Here is a 19,215-nt window from a genome sequence, read left to right as displayed (position 1 = left end):
TGTTTCCAAAGGTTTCATAGCCACAATAATTTTTTCTAATATGCCCAAACTTTCCTTAAAATAATTGAAAGCCTAGTGCTATTGCTGGCTTCCTGACAGCTAGTTGTTACTGGAATCAACAGTTGTTTCAAGGAAGGCTTGATTAAAGTGTCACATAGCTACAGTTAACTGGCATGTGACTTCTGTTTCTCCAGCAGACTTTCTTATCACAAACCTTTAATGAGGATCGTGTAGAGGAGGGTTTTTTTCTCCTTGGGGCTTTTTTTTTTTTTTTAAAGTGAAACTCTTGAACTTTCCTCTGAAGCAAAATTTGTTTGATGTTGAGTGTATCTTATTCAAATGTCCTTGACATCCGTATCCAAAGATCCTGTATAACCTGTGACGTACACACAGTAACAATGGGGAACTGAAAATTCTCCTCGTGGAATGTTTTGGGTTAGACACACTCCAAGCATTAAAGCAGTTTAATTGTCTTCCAGGTGGGTAACAGATCACCATAGGTAACAGATCTAGGTTACTAGTAACAGATCACCATAATTGTTAATTGTTATTACAGGAAAATATCTAGGACTTGCTGGGCTGAGAGAAGATCTCGCCCTTAAAGTCCAGTTGTCTTAGTTTAGTAATGAGACACAACAAGTGGGCGAAGCTGGAAACTGGCTAAAGGGTGTTGTCAGATAATGCTCTTGTGAAGTCTTTTGGGACTAGCTTAAAACATTCACTGCCGTCCCAGAAGAGAGTGTGCATCATGCAAGTGGTTCTCATCTGTACCTGTGCAAGTTTTCCAGGTCAGCCAAGAGCCACTACTGAAGTTACTTTGAACCCATTTGACACTGAAAGTTAAGAAATGCTTGGACAATCCAGTCTGGTGACTCAGCTGTGGGGGCAGTAACCTCCAGCTGTGACACCGAAACAAACACGTGGGAGTGGCACAGTGAAACCGCAGGGCCACTTCCAAAGTGCTTACACCCTAATGTACCCAGTGCCTTTTCAGAAAGGGGCGGATGTAGGCTCTCTTGGCAAGGAAGAATGGGGTTTTTTGTTCAGTAGCTGTAGTGTGAGCTTATCATTGGCCTGTCCCCTCACAGGCAGCAGTGCTCAGGAGGCACTCATGGAAGAATGTCCAAAGGGTTTTAAGGAGGGAAAACTGGGTTAATGCCATCACCACTGAATTTTAAAAGGAGGCAAACTGTGCATGAGGTAGGCTTGGAGAAGAGCTCCAGGGTATTGGGAAGAGAGGCCAACAAGGTGTAGCACAGTTGGCATAGGAAGGGTTAAAAGACAACACTACAAGGTGACAGTGCAGAGAATTACAGCAGGACTGCATTATTCCTTGAAAGAAAGAGCATGGTGGAGGGACTGCCAATGAAGGCAGTCCTGGGTGGTATAAGATGGGAGGTATACCATAGTAAAGAGGTAGGCGAGGAGTGTTATCTCAGGACTTCAGTGGTATCTGCTGTAGTAAGAGAAACACTCTGAGAGGCTAAGGAAGTGTTTGGCATTGTAGACGGAGAAGAGTATTGAAATGTCAACTTCAAAGAAGAGGAAGATGTAGACAGAGTCTGGACTGATTCTCAGAGGGGATCAGATGTTGGCACTAGTCACGGTGTCAGAGAAGCACCGCAGAGGAGAAGACCAAGAGGCTGTTCAGTAGCTGGGCTTCACAAATGTCAGGTTCTGAGGCAAATAGTTCAGTGTTAGGGGAGGCAGTCTGCAAGGTGGTGCGCTTGTGTCTGCTCACTAAGGACAGCATGTTCTGTGCTTGAGAGCTGCAAAGTTGTTAACATGAGCTAATTGTACTAATACAAGTGCCAGGAAGGTATATCTGTAATATGAAGGGTCCTGCATTTCACCCAAGGTGGCTTGATTGGCCCAATTTCAAGCAGTCAGTTTTGACAATCTTGGTCATGGTTTTTTAGCAGTTGTGTATGTGTGTAATGCAAGCTGGAATTTCCCTCTTCTTTTTCTTTTATAGTGTACCACACATATATTAATAGCACAATAATGTTTTACTTTATAAGATTCTATTGCATCCACAATATAAAGGAACAGTGTGGTTCACAAAGGTCTTTTGGTTTTCATGTGTTCAATAGGAAATAGCCCGTCATCTCCGACCTGGAACTCTGCGTGCTGTCTTTGGGAAGAACAAGATTCAGAATGCTGTCCACTGCACAGACCTACCTGAAGATGGACTTCTGGAGGTAAGACCTGCTAGACAAACATGTGCTTTTATGTGATAGGAAGTTTTAAAGTGAAAAGCTATGCTTGACACTGTTTTGAGCTGTTGAAGTGTTTTATATGTGGAGTACCTGTGTTGGAGACCAGTGATCAACTAGAAACAAAAGCAAAGAGTTTATTAAGGGCATTTAACTCAGTTAATTCTGATACTGTAAAAAATTAATCCATGCAGTTTTCTTGAGTGGATATAGTACAATGAAGTATTTAATGAAATGAAAGTCAAGAGTCTTCTCTTTGACCTGAATGTGACCTTGGGAGTGGATATCAGCACCTAACATTGCTTCTGCAGGGACACCTTCTTAGCCCTTTCTTGGATGACCACCATGACTCCTGATCTGTATTGTCTCTATAGTGAGCTTGTGTGGGGCTTGGAATATTACAGGCACTAGGGATTCAAATTCTCCAGGTAGGGTCCAGGTTTATTTCTAGACAGTCATAATTATGCACATCAGTTGGTATTTCCTGTGTTTTATATTAACTTACTAATTATGATCTGATTTTGGCTTTGTATGCTTTTATTAAAGTTCAATAAAATGGGAAAATGTTAAATTAAGGGAGTTTATAAAGACAGAAGTACTCACTATGAAAACCAGAACAAGCTCACTCACTTAATTCCATGCCTCAAAACTAAGGTCTGTACAAGGGTGTTGAAGCGGTGTGTAAGCATATCTTGGATGGATCTCTGTGTCAATGCAGATGTTTTTCCAGCGCATGCATAGCTTCTGTTTTACTGTCTACATGTATTTGTGAGTGTTGTGCTGTCAGACTGTAGCAGAATAATGGAGCAGCAAGAGTTTTCCTAGCTTGGATAATTTTGCACTGCCAAAATGGTGTTTTCGTTGAGGAGAGGAAGAGCGTACTGTGTCACCATCTTCCTTCATGAAATAAAATCAGATCTGTGCGTTAAAGTGCTGTTTGCCAGGAAATTGCATCTAGTTTAAGGAATAGACTAGTGAAATTCAACACTGAGAATGGCAGCCAGTATCAACAAAGTTGCAGCTTTTTAAACCATTTCCAAGCTGTCATTAAAAGTTGACAACTTCTAGTTTCTGCCCAAAGGGACTGGAGTTAAACAAGCAAATAGGTATTTGTCACTGCATGCCTAAAATCCCTCAGTCGTGGCTTTTCAATGGCGGCAGAAAAAAAGGCATAGCCTGCAAGGGAAAAATGAAAGTCTCACCAACACTCACAGAGCATTTTAGTACTTCAGCAGAGTTCTCTCTCTCGTGTCCACAGTCTGTCTCCTTTATGCTGGTGCAAGGCAGGTATAAGCCCATTTTGCTAGTTGTTTAAATTGAGTTTACAGCTACTATAAGTGAGGTGGGGGGAACAAAGCAGTTGAATTGCTTCTCCAAAACAAAAATTGAGGCTGGAGTTCTTTCTCAAGGTCTCCACTACATGTGTTTGTCCTTGGAATCCCACAGCTGAATCATAAGCTAACTTCTTGATCTAGTATTACTCTGACAACACACTTTGCAGTCCCCATTGCAGACTGGTCATTTTAACAGTCATTTATTGATTGTATCTTTTTTGGGAGAGGGGTCTAAAATCTTTTTTTGCCGTAGGCTTAATTGTGCACAGAATGTGGCTCTTCATCTGTCTGTAGTTTCTTCTGTAACAGTCCAGGTTAAGCCAGCAGTTGTAAAGGACATCGGTCAATGTTATTTAATGAGTAAATAAAGCAGTGAATGTTTCATTCTGATTGCTTGGCAAATAAGCATTATAATGTAAACTATAGAAACCTTTTTACTGCTAACACTTTAATTCTTGGAGTATCTTTAGATCTGTGTTCTGTAAGAAATGTAGTTGCCTGAAAACTTAGGTAAGCAAAATAAAAAATAACCTCTGGGTTTGCTTAAGTGCCAGGGCTTGTCACAACTGATGAAAAAGAAACGATACAGTATAAACGGAGATCATCCTTGGGAAGGACTTTCTCCTCAGTGAGCTTTTCTGTGAGAGGAATTCAAATCCAGTCATAGAGGCCTCATTTGCTGGCAAGCAGAAACCAGACCTTTCTCCCACCTCAGCCCCAATAACTGTAACAGTGCTGTACATGCTGGGCTAGAGTAGAGTGACTGTATGGCATGCAAGACAACCATAGAAGGAAACTGAGCCAGACTAACATTTTTAAGAAGTAAAATTTTAAGAAGTTCAGTAAATGGTAGTGAATGTTCTTATTCTTTAATGGATGACTGAATATTTTAATATGCTGAGTTTAACAGAGCAATTATTCTCAGCCTCAGAGGAAGTGAATTCAGAGATAGGTAAGGCATTTGTTATTGAGGAGAATGACCTCGGCTATGTTGGCGCAGTGGAACCTGCTTCTTCCGATTTGGAGTTAGTATGTGTTCTTTATGTCCATGTTCTGGTAGGAGATGTTGCTGTTGCTGAGATGTTAATGCTACTGTTGCTATAAAAGCTTTACAGTATCATTGCAGGACAACTGATTAGTAGAGGAGGAGTCTGGAGTAAATTTCAGAGAGAAATCTGACCTACTAGATTTATACTACAAAGATGAAGGATCCTTTTTAAAACCCTAAAGAAAAGTAATTCATCCCTAGCAGTCTCTTTCCTTTCTTCAGGTGGCATTGTTTTTTGTACAGTGTTAATACTCTGCTGCAGTTACTACCCAGTATAGCTCCAAAAACCAGCCTATAAGCAAATTCTTGCACTCCTGTTTTGCTCATGAAAGGTAAGTTTGGCAATCTGAATTCAGGCACAAAAGCTTGGAACTCCAGAGTTTCATTTCTAACTCTAGTGCTGATTTTATCTGAGCTTGGCTAAGCCACTTTTCAAATTTTGGCATGAAAGAATTTTGGCTCTGAAATTCTGTATGAAGATGTTCTGATTTATATTTCTCTTCTCCAAAATAAAATACTAAATGCAACAAATTTTAGAAAGCAAATGGCAGAATCATTTTCACAAATAATGACACAAAATTTCTAACACTTTTTCCCCTCCCAATTCACACTACATATACGTTGGTGGGGTTTTTTGGGGGGTGGGTTGGTTGGTTGCTTGGTTTTGGTGTTTCGTGGGTTTCTTTTTGGTTTGTTTTTTGGTTTGTTTGTTTGTTTTTGGTTTGGGGTTGTTTGTTGTTGTGGTGGTGGTGGTTTGGTGGTTTGTTTTTTTTCCCAGAATGGGAAATAGCTTAATTACTCTTCTGAAACCCAGTAAGCTTTCTTGGAGAGAGGCTGCTGTGATGTAAGCTTTCTGAAACTTTTGGTGAACCAGAGAGGTAGACCTCAGGGAACTGTTACAGCCCAACAGCAGGCAGAGCCAGTCTGATACACTGTGAATAAAGATGTTTACTGCCTTTGATTCAGAGCTTCTGTATGACCTTGTCCATGTTTGATGGCTGAATCATCCTTTTCCAGAGGTTCCCGTTGCCAGTGCAGCCTCTCCTTACAGGTCTAAGGGCTGCAGAGTGGAAGTCCCAGTATCTCTGAGCTTGAATTGAGCCCAGTGGGTTTGTACAAAGCAAGCCTTAGCTGTGTCTGTTTGGCTGGCATGTGGACTACTTATGCTGTTAATGCTAAAGCAGCTTATTAGAGGTCCCTGCCGCAGTCCTGACTCTGTGGTGGTCACATGTTCTGTGTGCACATCTGCAGGGTCAGCAACACCCAAAGGACCTTGGAAGCAAGATGGTCAAAGGGACTGCTGCTGTTGCCACTTTGTGGATAGGAAGCTGAATAGGTTGGTCTATGTGTTAATTGGTTTTGTGACTTTTGAACTTCCAGAACCAAATGGAGATGGAAAGGGGAGATATCTGGTTGACCTACTATCCTATCATGGGCCTTAAATGCACAGTATTTATGGAAGCACAATAAACGCGTGTTCCTGCGTAGAAGGGAACACACTGGTGCTTTTCTGAGGAGTCAGTGAGGTATCCTTAGTGCCAGATACTGCTTATTTTAAGTTTTTTCCACCCTTCTCTGCAGTTTTCATCACCCACAGTTTAAGATCTAACTGAAATTTGAAAAGTGTTTGCGATGTCAGCTGCTGTCTGATTGTCCACAAATGGAGACTTCTTAGAGGAGATGAGATAGGTAATTGAGGGCTAGATCAAATGCTTGCTGAAGTTAATAGCCAAACTCTAGGTGACTTTGGTGGTTCATACTTAGTTGACAGTTACTAGGAAGGGCAAGGTAGTGACCTTTCTCCCAAAAATCATGACCAACAAGTACTCGGGGAAAGGAGAGAGAACAACGCTGTCTCAGGAACAGCAAGGACTAATTAACTAAATAAGGGTCAGCTTGTGCACCTAGTTTTAGAACACTATATTTAATTAATGTAGTACAGCGGTTTTTCAATGTTTTTTTGTTAGACCTCTTTTCCGTGGACCTGGAAAAAGGAAAGTTCACTTTTGATCTTAAAAAACCCTCGAACAGACAAACAAAAAAACCCCAAAAGCAAATACCAGCACTTGCTCCCACCAGTTTGACCCTTAACTCCTGTCTTTGTTCTACAAACTACTTCACGTTTTAGGCAGTGACTAAAGCATACCAGAATTAATGAATAACTCACTTTGGCTCAAGAGAGGAGGGGAGATGCAGTTGAGCCTAAAATGCAGCTGGTCACAGTGGAGAAATCAGTGTATTTTCAGTTGTAAAGCTGTAACTGCTTCTTTTATTCCTAGTTTAGTGATACAGGAGGGGGGTGAATATTGCCCTGAAGCCTCTTGGATGAGCTCTTTAACTTACTGGGTCAGGCACTTATTTATTCACTTCATAGACTTGCATGTCCTTGTATCAGTACAAAATGTATTTTCACAAGTGACAATGGGTAGACACGAATAGCTCAGAACAGTCCGTTTTCTCAGCCTTGTCATCAGTTTCCTATTTTAATGGGGAGAGGAAAGAAAGGAGGAAGGAGAGAAGGGAGACTGATAGCGATGGAATATTTATGAAATTATGAAGTTTCATGAGTGAAGGCTAAACCAGCAGTTTCTTAATTTTTCTGATCAGTTGATGTTGCGTAGGACATTCATTCAGAGCAGGGGTTTGCATTTGTTTCCCACATCCAAAGCAGGTACTGCTCTACCTCTTGTCAGTTGGTTTTTTTTTTATTTTGTATAAAGCAGGTACTATTTGGAGCAAGCAAACAATTACAGTACTCACCTGCATTCACGTTCCTTCTGAGTCAGGTAGGGCAAGGACTGGAACATGCATGTTTTATATGCCAAGTGCGTGCTCTATTTAACAGACTAGAGATGGTTTTGCATTTGTGTCTTTCATGTACATGTGGTAAAAGATGATTCTGTTTCTCAACTCACCACCTGAGGAACATTTCTGATAAATATCTTGTTGAAATAGAAGCTTGCAAACCATTGGATCTGATGAATCATCAATCTCTAGATAAAACAAGTTTCTGTGAAATTAGTCATTCCTGGACTAGTTTTAATCGAAGTACTTGATACAAGGTGTTGTGGCTACCAGACTTCACGGTTTATGTGCCTGCTTAAAGAAGTGAAGCCAAATTAAAAATTAGTCAGTGAAGGCCTGATTCACATTACTTGGAAGTACAGTGAGTAAAACTTTCCACAGGAGGTGGTGCTGTACACACACCTCAGTGCGTTGGGTCTCAAGTGGCTGAGTACCTTTCAGATATGCAGGAATCCACATAATCTGCAACCATTAAAAAACCTGGTAGCCTAGACCTGCAGTTATAACAAAACCAGTATTTCTGGGTTTTGGCATGCTCTGCCTGTAAATTGTTGCTCATACTGTGCAGTTCAAGGTATTTTTTTTTGTGAGCAGTTCCGTAAAGGCATTTCTACTTCAGCAAAACACTCTGGGGACGATAGACAGCACACATCTGGGGTAACCTGAAAGGTTTCTCCATTGCGGTGCAGCCTGCTGTGTCTGAGCCACCCATGCTAGCTTTATGTTCCTATGCCATGGTGTTTGGGTAATCAGTCAGTCTCATGGGGTTTCTTTGCATAATTAAAAAATGCTTAATAGTCATACATGTATATGTGTGTGTGTACTTATACATAGAGGGAGAGGATGCTGCCCGCAGTAAGATATGCCTGAAAAAGGATTTGCTGTGGGATGGGTAAAATTTGAGTTCTGGGTGAAATAACCTTCTCCCTGTTGCCAGCAAAGATGCTGTTACTAGGTGAGTAATTCTTCTAGTGGACAATAACATGGCAATTGCTGTGGGAGTGTGCTTACATGTGCCTTTGCGTGTTTGGTAGGCTATGTGTGAAACTGCAGAGGGGGGTAGGCTGTTAAGCCAGTTTCATGGGAGTGGAGGATGTGCCAACTGCCTTCTCAGTCTTGCGTCCCCACGGGCGCTCTTTCCACTGACTCCTCAGGGTGCTGCGCGCATGCCTCCACATGGCTGCTGGGTGCCGTCAGGCTCCACCTTGGGCATTGGGACTGTGGAGGGAAATGTGTCAGTTTTCAGTGTCATGGGCAGCTTTCCAGCCAGGCAGTAGCAAGGACCTCCTCGAGTATCATCTGCTGGCCTTCTCCCTTGCCTCAGAGCTATTTGTGGCATCCACAGACATGAAAATAACCTATCAAAGGGGGATGATTTTGCTGTTATCAAAGAAAAGTGGGTTTTGTTTGTCTTCTGAGAGAGCTGTCATGATGGTTGGTTTTTTCCCTGTCACTTCTTTGAATTTCAGCTATGCAGTGGCGTTCGAGAGTGAGGCTGGGGACTGGCAGACTGTGCAAAGTACTGCTGGAAGCTCTTCTTTCCCTTGCTCAGCCTCGCACCAGTGAGACTGGCTTAATGTTTCTAAGGCATTTAAGCAAACGAGTAATATCCTCTAGCTGTACAGATCAGCTGTGGTGGTCTGACGGACAGAGACTCGCACAAGTTCTGGCACTGGAAGTTCAGCTGGCTGGATCCAGCTGTGGGGAGATGGGAGGTGATGTCGTACGATAAGCAGTGACAGGATGGGCCAGTTCAGCAGATGTGTTTTGTACGGACAAGTGCTGTGGGTGATGAAAACCAGCATCATTTTCCTCAGACTTGGTATTAACTAAATGCTCTGAGGAGCTGTGCTGCTCCTGGGCTTTTGGTGCAGCTTGTCTTCCACCTGCTAGAAGCCAACTGTCCTTGGTCTGGCATTCCAAATGGTGCCAGGAGAAGCACGCTTATGCCTCCTTTCCCTTTGCCTTTATTCAGGGAGGCTGGGGGGAGGGTGGTGTTTTAGCAAGCTGTTCGGAGTGGACAGGGGGGCACTCGCCTTGCAGCAGGGGGACACAACAAATGCTTCCCATAACCATTTCCATAAGAACAGAGTCCTGTTACAGAAGTGCTCTGCTGGCTGCCAACTTGCGTTTTTCTGTTTGCTGCTTCCTTGCCTGCCTACTGCCATTGACTCGACGTGTGGGCATGCTGCAAGGTGCTTGCTATCATCCACCCTGGAGATGCCTTCGTACCAGTAGTGAGCTGATCCGTGAGTTGAGGTTATAGTGCGACAGTTTAGATGGAAGGCATCAGAGGGATGCAGCTCTGTTAAACTAATCTTTTTGGTGCATCAAGGTATAGTCCAAGCAATTTAATAAAGCATGTCAATGAGTAACTCTCAGAAGCGTCAATGTGCTTAGTGTGGAATTTGTGTATGTCACACTCGGAACAAAGGTCTCCTGCATTGCTTGTTACCGATTAACTTGTCTGGTATTATGCAAGCTGCTTCTACCAGCTGAGAACTAACTCTCCCCATTCACAGGGCAGCGCAGCTTGTAAAACATTAGACAGCAGAAGTGCATAGCATGGCAATGAACCTTTCACTGAGGGCATTTCAGCTGTACAGCATTTCCCTCAGGAGTCTTTAAAATATTAATAAAGAAGCCATTGTTTCACTCAGTCATACGGCAATTTTGCAATGAAGTCTTTTATTAGGGGCCCATACTGAGCTGCATAATCCAGGGTAAGATGCTTTTAATCATCTCCAGTGAAAAGAAATAAAAAATTGGAGGGTTTGGGTGAGGCTGGTTTTTGGCGGGGTTTTTTGCAAGTTTTCATCAAAGCAGTAGCTATTTTTGAATGTCAGTTGGAAATTTCAGTCTCTCCTGGTACAAAATGATTTCTAGAGAGATCTGTCAGATAATGGTTATTATGATTCAAGTGCTTTTCCATTTTAACTTTCTGAGACTTTTTATCCAACAGCTGTGGGAACAGGTTGGAAAGAATCTGGAGTGTAGGAAAACTTCATCTTATTTGGTGGTGGTTTTGCATATCAGAGGATGTTAGCCAGCACTGGAATTCTGTCTGACAACGTTTCCTCATGCTGTATGTATACTTGTACAGAGAATTAAGTAATCTTTTTGCCTAGGCCTATCTGAAGAGAAATTAAAAATAGCAATAATAGAGGGATGGATTTTGAACATATGTTGGTGATTTCTCTTTTTAAAAAAAAATAAATTATGGTATTATTAGGTCACTTGCAGCCTAATTTTGAACATAGGTTGTATAATTATTATACTTGTGGGCAGACAGGCAAACTAAACTAGAAACTTGTTTAAACAGAGTTGTGAAATAGTTCAGCTCTTGTGCTTCCACTTCTGGGTAAGATCCGAGGTCCAATTGCCCCTTGTTCTGCCAAGTCTGAGGTTTATAAGTGCCAGAGAGAAGTTAACGAGTGTGAACCAAGCAGCTCCCAAAGCTCTTTAAGTTTCACCTGATCCTGAAGGTAACCTACGTGATAAACAGGGCTTGGCTTTTGGCACGTGTTTGTGTTGCGCTGAGCAAGGTAATTTTGTGGAGGGGAGGTCAAGGCAGAGGGAAGGCGTGACACTTCTTGATAACTCATCTGAGGCCCAGTTTGTGTCTTTGAGGCTGCTGCCTTCTTTCTTTCCCTTGGCATGTTCTCATTTTGAACCAAAAATCCCAGGTCCTCTTTCCATTACCCCTTTTCCTTCAGCTGAAGCATAGCAACAATTGAGCTGCAACTCAGCTGCACGATGGGCAGACTACAGCAAAGAAGAGAAAAAAGCCCAGGGGAATAGCTTATACAGCAAAAGCAGTAAGAGGACACTGTAGTTACACAGTCACGTAGAAGCTCAGAATGTCCTTTCGTTTCTTGAGCAAGGGGTCCTGCACCTTTTTTGGGGGTGAGAGAAGCACTGTTGTCCTGTAGCACACACTGCTGTGGGATGTAAATATATTTTTACGTGGATTCCTATTATTGACCTCATCCAGTTGCACCTCCCACCTCTCTCTCAGAGGTCAAATAGGCAAATGATTAGCTATATTGGTACTTTCTGTGTGGGGTTTACCCCTTCCTTTATCAATGCAACTTCCTTGACTGACTACTGTAAACTAGCAGTAATTAAGAGGAGAATTTAAGTCAACTATCTGCATACATGTGTGGAAATGTATGTGGAACATGGGAGGAAAAAACCAAAGCCAAACATGTTAATATGGATAGAAGACCATGAACAAGATTCCCTCTCTCTCATAGATGCTAACACTGTGGGATATCTTGAGTTAAGAGTTTATCAAGCTCTAGAAACCACTTCTTCTTTCATAAGTAATAATAACGAGTTATTCAAAGTGTAGTGTCATACCAGTATTGGTTTTGTGTTGTGATAAAACTGAGGGCTTAGACATTGGCTGTGACGGTCTTGTGCTAGCAGCTGTGCAAACACAGAACAAGATGGCAGTGGTCACCTGAAAGGGTGCTGGCTGTAGTCTAGGGCTCCCCGAAGTCACCGAGCATCTTCTGGTTTCAGTAAGAGCTGGATTCTCCCTCTTCCTCTTTAACCCTGAGTGCATTGGCATATAGGCAGGCATGATGTATCTACAAGTATATCTGAGAGATACTGAGATATGTAGGCAAGTCTCTGAGCAAGAGGCAATTCTCTTAAGTGGCCAGAGTTGCTAAGTGGGCAAGTTTCTTTCCGCGTTGGTGTCAGTGGTAGTTACTGCTGTTCTGCTGGGGAGAGACAATGTGCCAGGACTATCCAGCCACAAACCAGGAACTGTGGGCCTTCTCTGGTAGCTGCCTTACTCAGTCCAGCTATTGAATAGGAACTTGGTCACTCAAGTGTCAAGAGTCTAGTCCTGTCGTGACGGTACATGGTTTAGCACACAGCAGGAGGGTTGAAATTGCAGAGGGCTGCTGAGACTTGAAACAAGCTTTTGGCCTCTTAATATTGACCCATTCCACAGGGGAGTGGAGCTTTCTAGATTCAGTGACGTTGCTCAGAAGGTACTTCGAGCACTACGCTGGGGGAATTTATGCCATTAGTTTGGTGGCATGTTTCCTACTGGCACAGGGAGCCACAGTCTACACAGGAGCCTGTGATGGTGCATGCAAGGCCGCTACTTGTGGACCAGGTGGTGCTTTTGTTTGGTTGGGTTTTTTCAGGATATTTTGTTGCTGTCTTATCTGTTTTAACTTTTACTCTGCTGCCAGGTGTAGCCTGTTGGGTCCTCTGGCCAAATACTACCCTGCAGAACATCTTGGTTGCTCAGGAAGACCTTTAAATGCTGGCTGCTTTCTACTTCATTTATTTGCTTGTTGCTTACATCCTCGCTTGAATCCATGATGTGAGTGGAAACACGTTCTTGTTCTCTCTCTGCGACCACTTCCTCCTCTATTGGCCATAATCTGGTAGCTCGTGAGGACCATGACTTTCAGTGCTCTCTGAGTAGGCTGGAGAGCCTTAGCTCAGCATTGGCAAGGAGTCCCCACAATGCCTGTGGCTTGTATGAACACATCCAAACCAGGCTTTACTTAGATATTTCAGGTGCTAGCAGCAGGGGCCCTTTTCAGTGTTTTTATCCAGTGTTCAGGATGTGTTTGCAGCTTGCATGGACATCGGTGGTGGTGCGCCTAGCGTCTTGTCTGTACCTAAGCTGACTGGTTCAAAGGCATCATACAAGAGCTCCACAGGAGCTCCCAATTTTGAGGCAGGCAAGTGTCCCTCAAGATAAGCGTGAAGTGCAGAGGCAGTGATCGTGGTGACTCAGTGAGCTGCTTGGGATCCTTGGGAAAGCAGTACTCTCTGTTATGTTGTAGTTTTTCATGTGTGATGGGACCCAGGACCTTTCACTTTATTTCATTCCAGTGGCTCTACCAGGCCAGTGATCTCTTCTGATGGCGACCAAAGATGTTGCTAAAGGAGGAGTAGAGCTCCTGGTGGGAGAGACCTGGGCTAATATGTTCAGCCGCAGCTACTGAGCCGTTGGCTTATGACGTGGAGTGGGGAGATTCAGTGAACCTGTACCTTCTTATTAAATCTAGAAGTATCTGTACTTCAGAAATTAGTGGTCTGAGTCAGCACAATAGTTATGTACGATGTAAAAACAACACTTTGGTTTTTTAAATAAGTTTTTGTGTTCACTAATTTTTCTTGTAGTGTTACAGAGTAAATAGCATGAAACTCGCTTTCTTGGTGTTTGGATTGTGGTGTAATGAATTATTGTCTTGTCCTCTCATTTACATCCTGTTTGGAAATCGGATTTCTCTAATCTTTTATTTTATGGTACTATTTCCAAATAGCTTCCCTTGCCCTTCTCTTTCACTGTATTTTCAGAGTTGTTCATAACCATACGCAGTGTTTGAGGTGACTGTGCTAGCAGCACATAGCATAAAAGCAGAATGCACTCTATGTTATCCTGTAGTGTTTCTTTAATAAAACCTTCCATTGCAAAGTTTTAATTTTTGGTGCACAGGGGTTTTTGTCCCAGTTATACTTAAGAAAGTAACTTGGACAGTTGAAGTGCATGTGTACAAATTGTTCTGCCTTGGGCAGCCTGACTGGCTTTATTTCTTACAGTGCGTGACGCTTGAGAGAGAGGCAGGAGTGACTAACTTTCCTCTTTTTTTGAACAAACTTCCTGGGACTAAACCCCCTTCAGGTTCATGTGGGAAAATAATTCTTTATTTTCAGAACAAATAATACAGTGAGTAAGTAGATCCTCTTCTTTGACAACCATTTTTATTTCTGGACTGCTCGTGGCTGGAAGGATGGTATGAATCCATGGGTTTTCGGTGTGTTAATCTAATGATTTAGTCGTATGAGTCAGCTGAGTCAACCGTATCTGAGATGCATTTTAGATGTTAGCAAGTGTACTTGCTAACAGAGTTGGAAGGTTCATGCTGATGTACAAACCAAGAGTAATAGACAAAGAGAGATTTTTGATTCCTACTAGTGACCTCAAACTGAGATAACCTGTAAAAAATTGTAAGACCTAAGTGTTTAGGGAGAGTGTACTGATGCTGAAATGTTCAGTCAGCAAAGAATCTCTGGATCATGTGCCTGGATACCTATGCTGAACCAAGGAGATACAGTTTTGTGGTGATTTTGGGGAGAGGGTACTGGTGAGTGTCCAGCTGCGTGAAAGGCACTGAGATGACTGACAGGCTCTGAATGAATACAGGGATGAAAAAGCCTTCCATCTCCCGGCTGCCAGTTTTGGTTCGGCAGAGATGAGGAAAGACTGAAATTGCCGTCATCTTTCTGGTGATGGATGAGAAGTGAATCTGTGATCTCAGCATATTTCCTACTAGTGTGTCTCCCCGTCAGCCCCCTTGCTTCTGCCACGAATGATACTAACAGGGTCTCTTGCCAAAAACTGCCAGCTCAAGGGAACAAGGGGAATGGACCATGAATGTTGAGGTACCCTTTCAATGCCGGGGTTTTCTTTGAGGCAAGCTGTAATGCTGCCTGTATGATATGCTGGTACCGTTCAAGGTGTACCTTGGTCTGTCCTTCTGTAGACAAAAGCTCTGACTCCAAAGCTGCTCAGCTGGCACCTCTCATCAGCACTGCTTTTTGCTTTGTTTTCTGGGCAGAAGGAGAATGAAATTGTAGGTGTCTGTAATTCTTACACTTGAAATCTTCAGGACAGTTTGTGCCTGTCCTGTGTTACTACCAAGACCTTTTGCTCTCCCTTGGAAGACTGGCTGCCTCACTTGATTTGCTGCCTTTTTTTTTGGTGGGGGTGTGTGTGTGCCTGGCCTCTCCATGCTCTTAGGGCACACATTGTTCAGATGATAACTGTTTGTGCTCAGCCAGGACATTAGACTGGATTTTGTTATTGCCTGCTGTATTAACTCCTGAAACTTTGCGGTAACGCGTGGAAGTGCCCAGAGGGAGCGACCAACTTCATTAACACAAGTTTTGCAGAGAGCGTGTGTGACTGAAGCAAAACTTCATGGAACTGAAGCAGCTCTCAGCTCCTCCTTGGTGAAGCAGTTTATAGGGTCAGAGCCAGAAGGTCACAGTTATTCACCCGTTATTACTTCCTGAGCATTATTGTTATTTGTCCCTGAACAGGAGCTAGAGCAGGCATAGCTGGGTGCTATAAAGCAGGTAGATGGTTCCTGGGGTCTGTAAGGAGACTACTGATGTTAAATTTAATCCTGTTTCATCCCTGGGAAGGAGGGGAGCACCTGGATGTTAGCATCATTTGGAGGGCATTTGGGTGGCATCTGTGAAATGCGTTTGGTTGGTTTCAGGTCAGTTCCTGGTGTGGGTTTGTCCTCTGCCACCTTTGGGTCCTGTAAAGAGACCAGAGGTGTGCTTGGCTCAGAGAAGCTGACCTTGCCCTAGGTCAACTGTGAGGCTTGTTGAGATGTTTTGTACAGGCACAGCTCCCTTTTCTGTGGTTTATACTATACTTGAACCCTGGGAAAGAGAGTAACTGTATTTCCTAAAATACAGAGTGCTTTGGAATACCTAACCCCCATCTGGATGCTCGGTGCAAGTACCTCCAAGTCCTGGATCCCCTTGGAAAAGGACCTGGTGCTTTTAGAATGGGGTTCTCCAAGCTGTCTCCAGCTGGGGCCTCACAAGATTTGGGCACCCCAAATCTCTTGGTAGTGCTGAAATCCTCAGTCTTGGTTCTTCTGCAGAACACCGTACATGTTGTCATGTGAGTGGGATAACGGATGGCCCTTATTTCTGGTGTTTCTTGTCCAGCACTGCCATGCTCCCGAGGGTGTGAGGTTCTTGGAGAGAAGAATCCTTTCTGTGTACCACAGATATGCCAGCTCTTAACTGGTTTTACTGGGAACTGGGTGGCAGCTGAGCCACATAAAGATAATTATATATAAAGAGAACATACTGGCACCTAGTTTTGCACATGATACAATACGTAGTGTGCTTGTTCTGCTGTCCAAGCCTTGCCAGTACAGTCTGCGTGGATCTTCAACAATCCAATAAAAGCTAATTGAGGAGCAAGAGGTTTTCCATAGGTTGTAAGTAAGCTGAGGTTGTTTAGCGTGGCTTGGGAAAATTGGTTGCACAAAACCAGGGGCTTTTAAGGACTAAAATAGCGCAATGCCTTTTGTTGCTAACAGCAAGTGAGCAGGAGTTGGGCGAGGGCAGCATTCACCTGTATCAGTGTGTGCTGCAGGGGCACATCATTACCTAACCTCCGGGGAGGCCAGGCAGCTCTGGCCAAGGTAGCGCAGGAAGCGGTGGGAGTTGACGCAGCTCTTTTAAACCTGCCCCATCTCGGAGAGATGGGGCCTGCAGTGGCAGCAGCTGTATCAGCGCCCCAGGCTGAGGCTGGGCCCAGTTACTATCCGCAAAAGAGCAGACTCCGCTGCTCTTGGCCTTTTTCTTTGCTCTTGGCACAGCTCCCCACACATGCCGCAGGTCGTGCCTGGCCTGTGCCGGCCAGCTGCCCTCGGCCAAACAAGGAACAGAAGCCCAGAAGTGCCAACACTCAGAGATGTAAAACTGGTAGCTGGTGTGTGTTAGTGCAAGTGTTCCTTAAAGGTTCTTGTCCTTAAATGTGTGTGTGTCTCTCTCTCTCTCTCTGCTTTTTATTTTATTAGTATTTTTGTGTGTCTCTCTAACCTTGAAATGCAGGTGTCCTACATCAACAAGAAGGGAGATAAAATTCACTTCAATGGCTACAATTATACTTATGTTGAGCCAATCTGGCAGAAAGAACAACACGTTTGAACTGGCAGTTTATAATGTAATGTCCTATTAGGCAGTAAGGAAAGCGATGTCTTCCTGAGAATAGCTTTTACATAGGCAATACAGCACAGATTTAAAAAAAAAAAAAATCTTGAAAGCAATGCAAATTTTAAATTGGGTTGATGAGATGTCACATCTTGGCACCACCCCCCCAGCTTTTGACCGGCCACTGAGCATAGCAAGGCTGTGTCAGCAGTGGTTTTTGAAAGGTCATTTTAGTATCAAGTCTGTTGTGTACCAAAAGTACTGGTGCTATTGGGCAGCCTGGCTGGCCAGCCAAAAGTGTACACCTGCTTGTTGGGGGGGGGGGGGGGAGCATGTTGGAGTTTGGGTGTTTGCGTTTTTTTCTAACCATCCTGCAGCCTTTAATGCTGTATCTCTACCAGGTCTGACAAATTACAGCAGCATTTCTAATGGGGGGGACGACATACACACACATCTGACCATGTGGGTTGTGGGTTTGGTTTTGTTTTGTTTTGTTTTGTTTTTGGCGGGGTGGTGGGGTGTGGCCCTTTGTTAGCAGAGTTGTCACGAGGCCTGTGAATAGTTGGGTCTTTCCAGTGGGTGGCTGCAGGGTGTGGCTGGGGTAGCTACTGCTGTTACTGACTAGTTAATTAGTGATCAGAGTGGGCCAGCCCGCTTTCACTGATTTGGTATGAGAAAGTGATGGGGGGGGGGAGGGCACGGTGTAAAGGTTTGTTTTTGCTGTATTTCATATGCCATTACTAACAGTACATTACACAAGTCCCTTCTGACACTTGCTCGCTGAAGGCAACACAGGCACCATATGTTTTCTACAATGTTTGTCCCAACCCCTGGAATAAGCCATTACCTGTATTACTAGTTCGTGCTTGGACTTTGCGCTCATATAGTAAATTAAAAGGAGATAAATTATCTAACGGTGAGTTGGGTCTTTTATAAATAAAGCAGTTTGGGGTTTTTGTTGTTGTGGTTTTGTTTTGGTTTTTTCAAACTGTCACAGGCCATGCACCTAAGAATTGAATTGTTGGGACAGCTGATCCTACCAAACTGTGAGCCATGCAACCCCCCCCAAATGGTGGCAGTAGTACACCCACCAATTGCTGGGAGCCAAAATGGCTCAGCTTTCCTGCAGCTCTTGTGCAGGTGGAGCTTCCTTCAGGGAGTATTTTAGTGCTTTCATCACAGCATCTTTGTTAAATCCTTGCCTCGCTATAAACATACAGCAGCAAATGAAACAGTTGCAGGTGAGATTTCCACTACCTCCTGCTCCTTGGGAATAGCGTGGAACAGCCAAATGTGTACGCTAACCCCCATAGCGTCCCGTAACTATGCTTTTCCTTCTAGCAAATAGCAAAAAGTTTAGGAGCTTGCTTTTCCAGTATCGTGCATTCCGATGAGGCAGGCTTTATCAAGCAGCTTGCTCTAGGATAGTCATGTTTTGTCACTTTACACGGAGACATTCTCCCTGGTAATCTGCATCATGCAGCGTCAAGAGATCTTGACTCCTGCAGGAAGCCAGCTGCCACATTTCATCACATCTGAGCTGCCCTGTCAGGCACAGCCCATTCTCAGCACCGAGCTACTGGCCCAGCAGCAACACAGAACAAGTTGCTGCCATGAACTCGGTTTCTTCTGCTTGTGACTTCGGTGTGTGCCCTCCCCTCTGGACCTGCAGCACATAGCGCTGGTGGGTGCTTTAACCCACGCTAAGGATAAACCATTTTTACCTGTAGTTACTACTAGAATGTGTGGCCTGTGCCTCCTGACATGGAGAACTTGCACTAATGGTGAATACACTGAAGACTTTTGGTGTGATCACAGGCATGTGTGCCACAGCAGCCTCTAAAGCAGCCCAGGGAGAGGGGAAAACAAGTAACAAACACCAAACCACACTGTTCTAGAGCTGATGTGTAACGCCTTTGCTCACAGGTGGGAACAGCAATTTCAGGCAATCCTAACACATTTCAGCTACCTTCAGCTGGGATGGTCTGGGAATGATAAAGATGTATTTTCTGTTTGAAACAGGTGCAGTACTTCTTCAAGATTCTGGACAACTAACAGCCTCCATCCTCACCCAATGCAAAAGACATGC

The 19,215-nt window shown here is 43.8% G+C and overlaps 1 protein-coding gene across 2 annotated transcripts in view; it reads left to right on the top strand.

The window, feature by feature from the left end:
• The window catches only part of NME7 (NME/NM23 family member 7), a 93,471-nt gene extending 74,262 nt beyond the window's left edge, over positions 1 to 19,209 (top strand). The window contains exons 11-12 of one of the 2 annotated variants that reach the window (XM_050898655.1): positions 2,094 to 2,201; positions 19,149 to 19,209. In XM_050898655.1, the coding sequence (XP_050754612.1) occupies positions 2,094 to 2,201; positions 19,149 to 19,181 (141 nt within the window). In that variant the 3' untranslated portion in view covers positions 19,182 to 19,209. Of the gene's footprint in view, positions 1 to 2,093; positions 2,202 to 2,527; positions 2,719 to 19,148 lie in introns of those variants that run through there. The other variant, XM_050898645.1, reaches the window with a different exon arrangement.
• The last annotated feature ends 6 nt before the right edge of the window (positions 19,210 to 19,215 follow it).

This window comes from Gymnogyps californianus, chromosome 1 (genome assembly GCF_018139145.2).
Source record: "Gymnogyps californianus isolate 813 chromosome 1, ASM1813914v2, whole genome shotgun sequence".
In the NCBI taxonomy this organism is placed as follows: Eukaryota; Metazoa; Chordata; class Aves; order Accipitriformes; family Cathartidae; genus Gymnogyps; species Gymnogyps californianus.
Note: the sequence above shows the minus strand (reverse complement) of the source record. Positions and strands in the feature narration are given on the sequence as shown.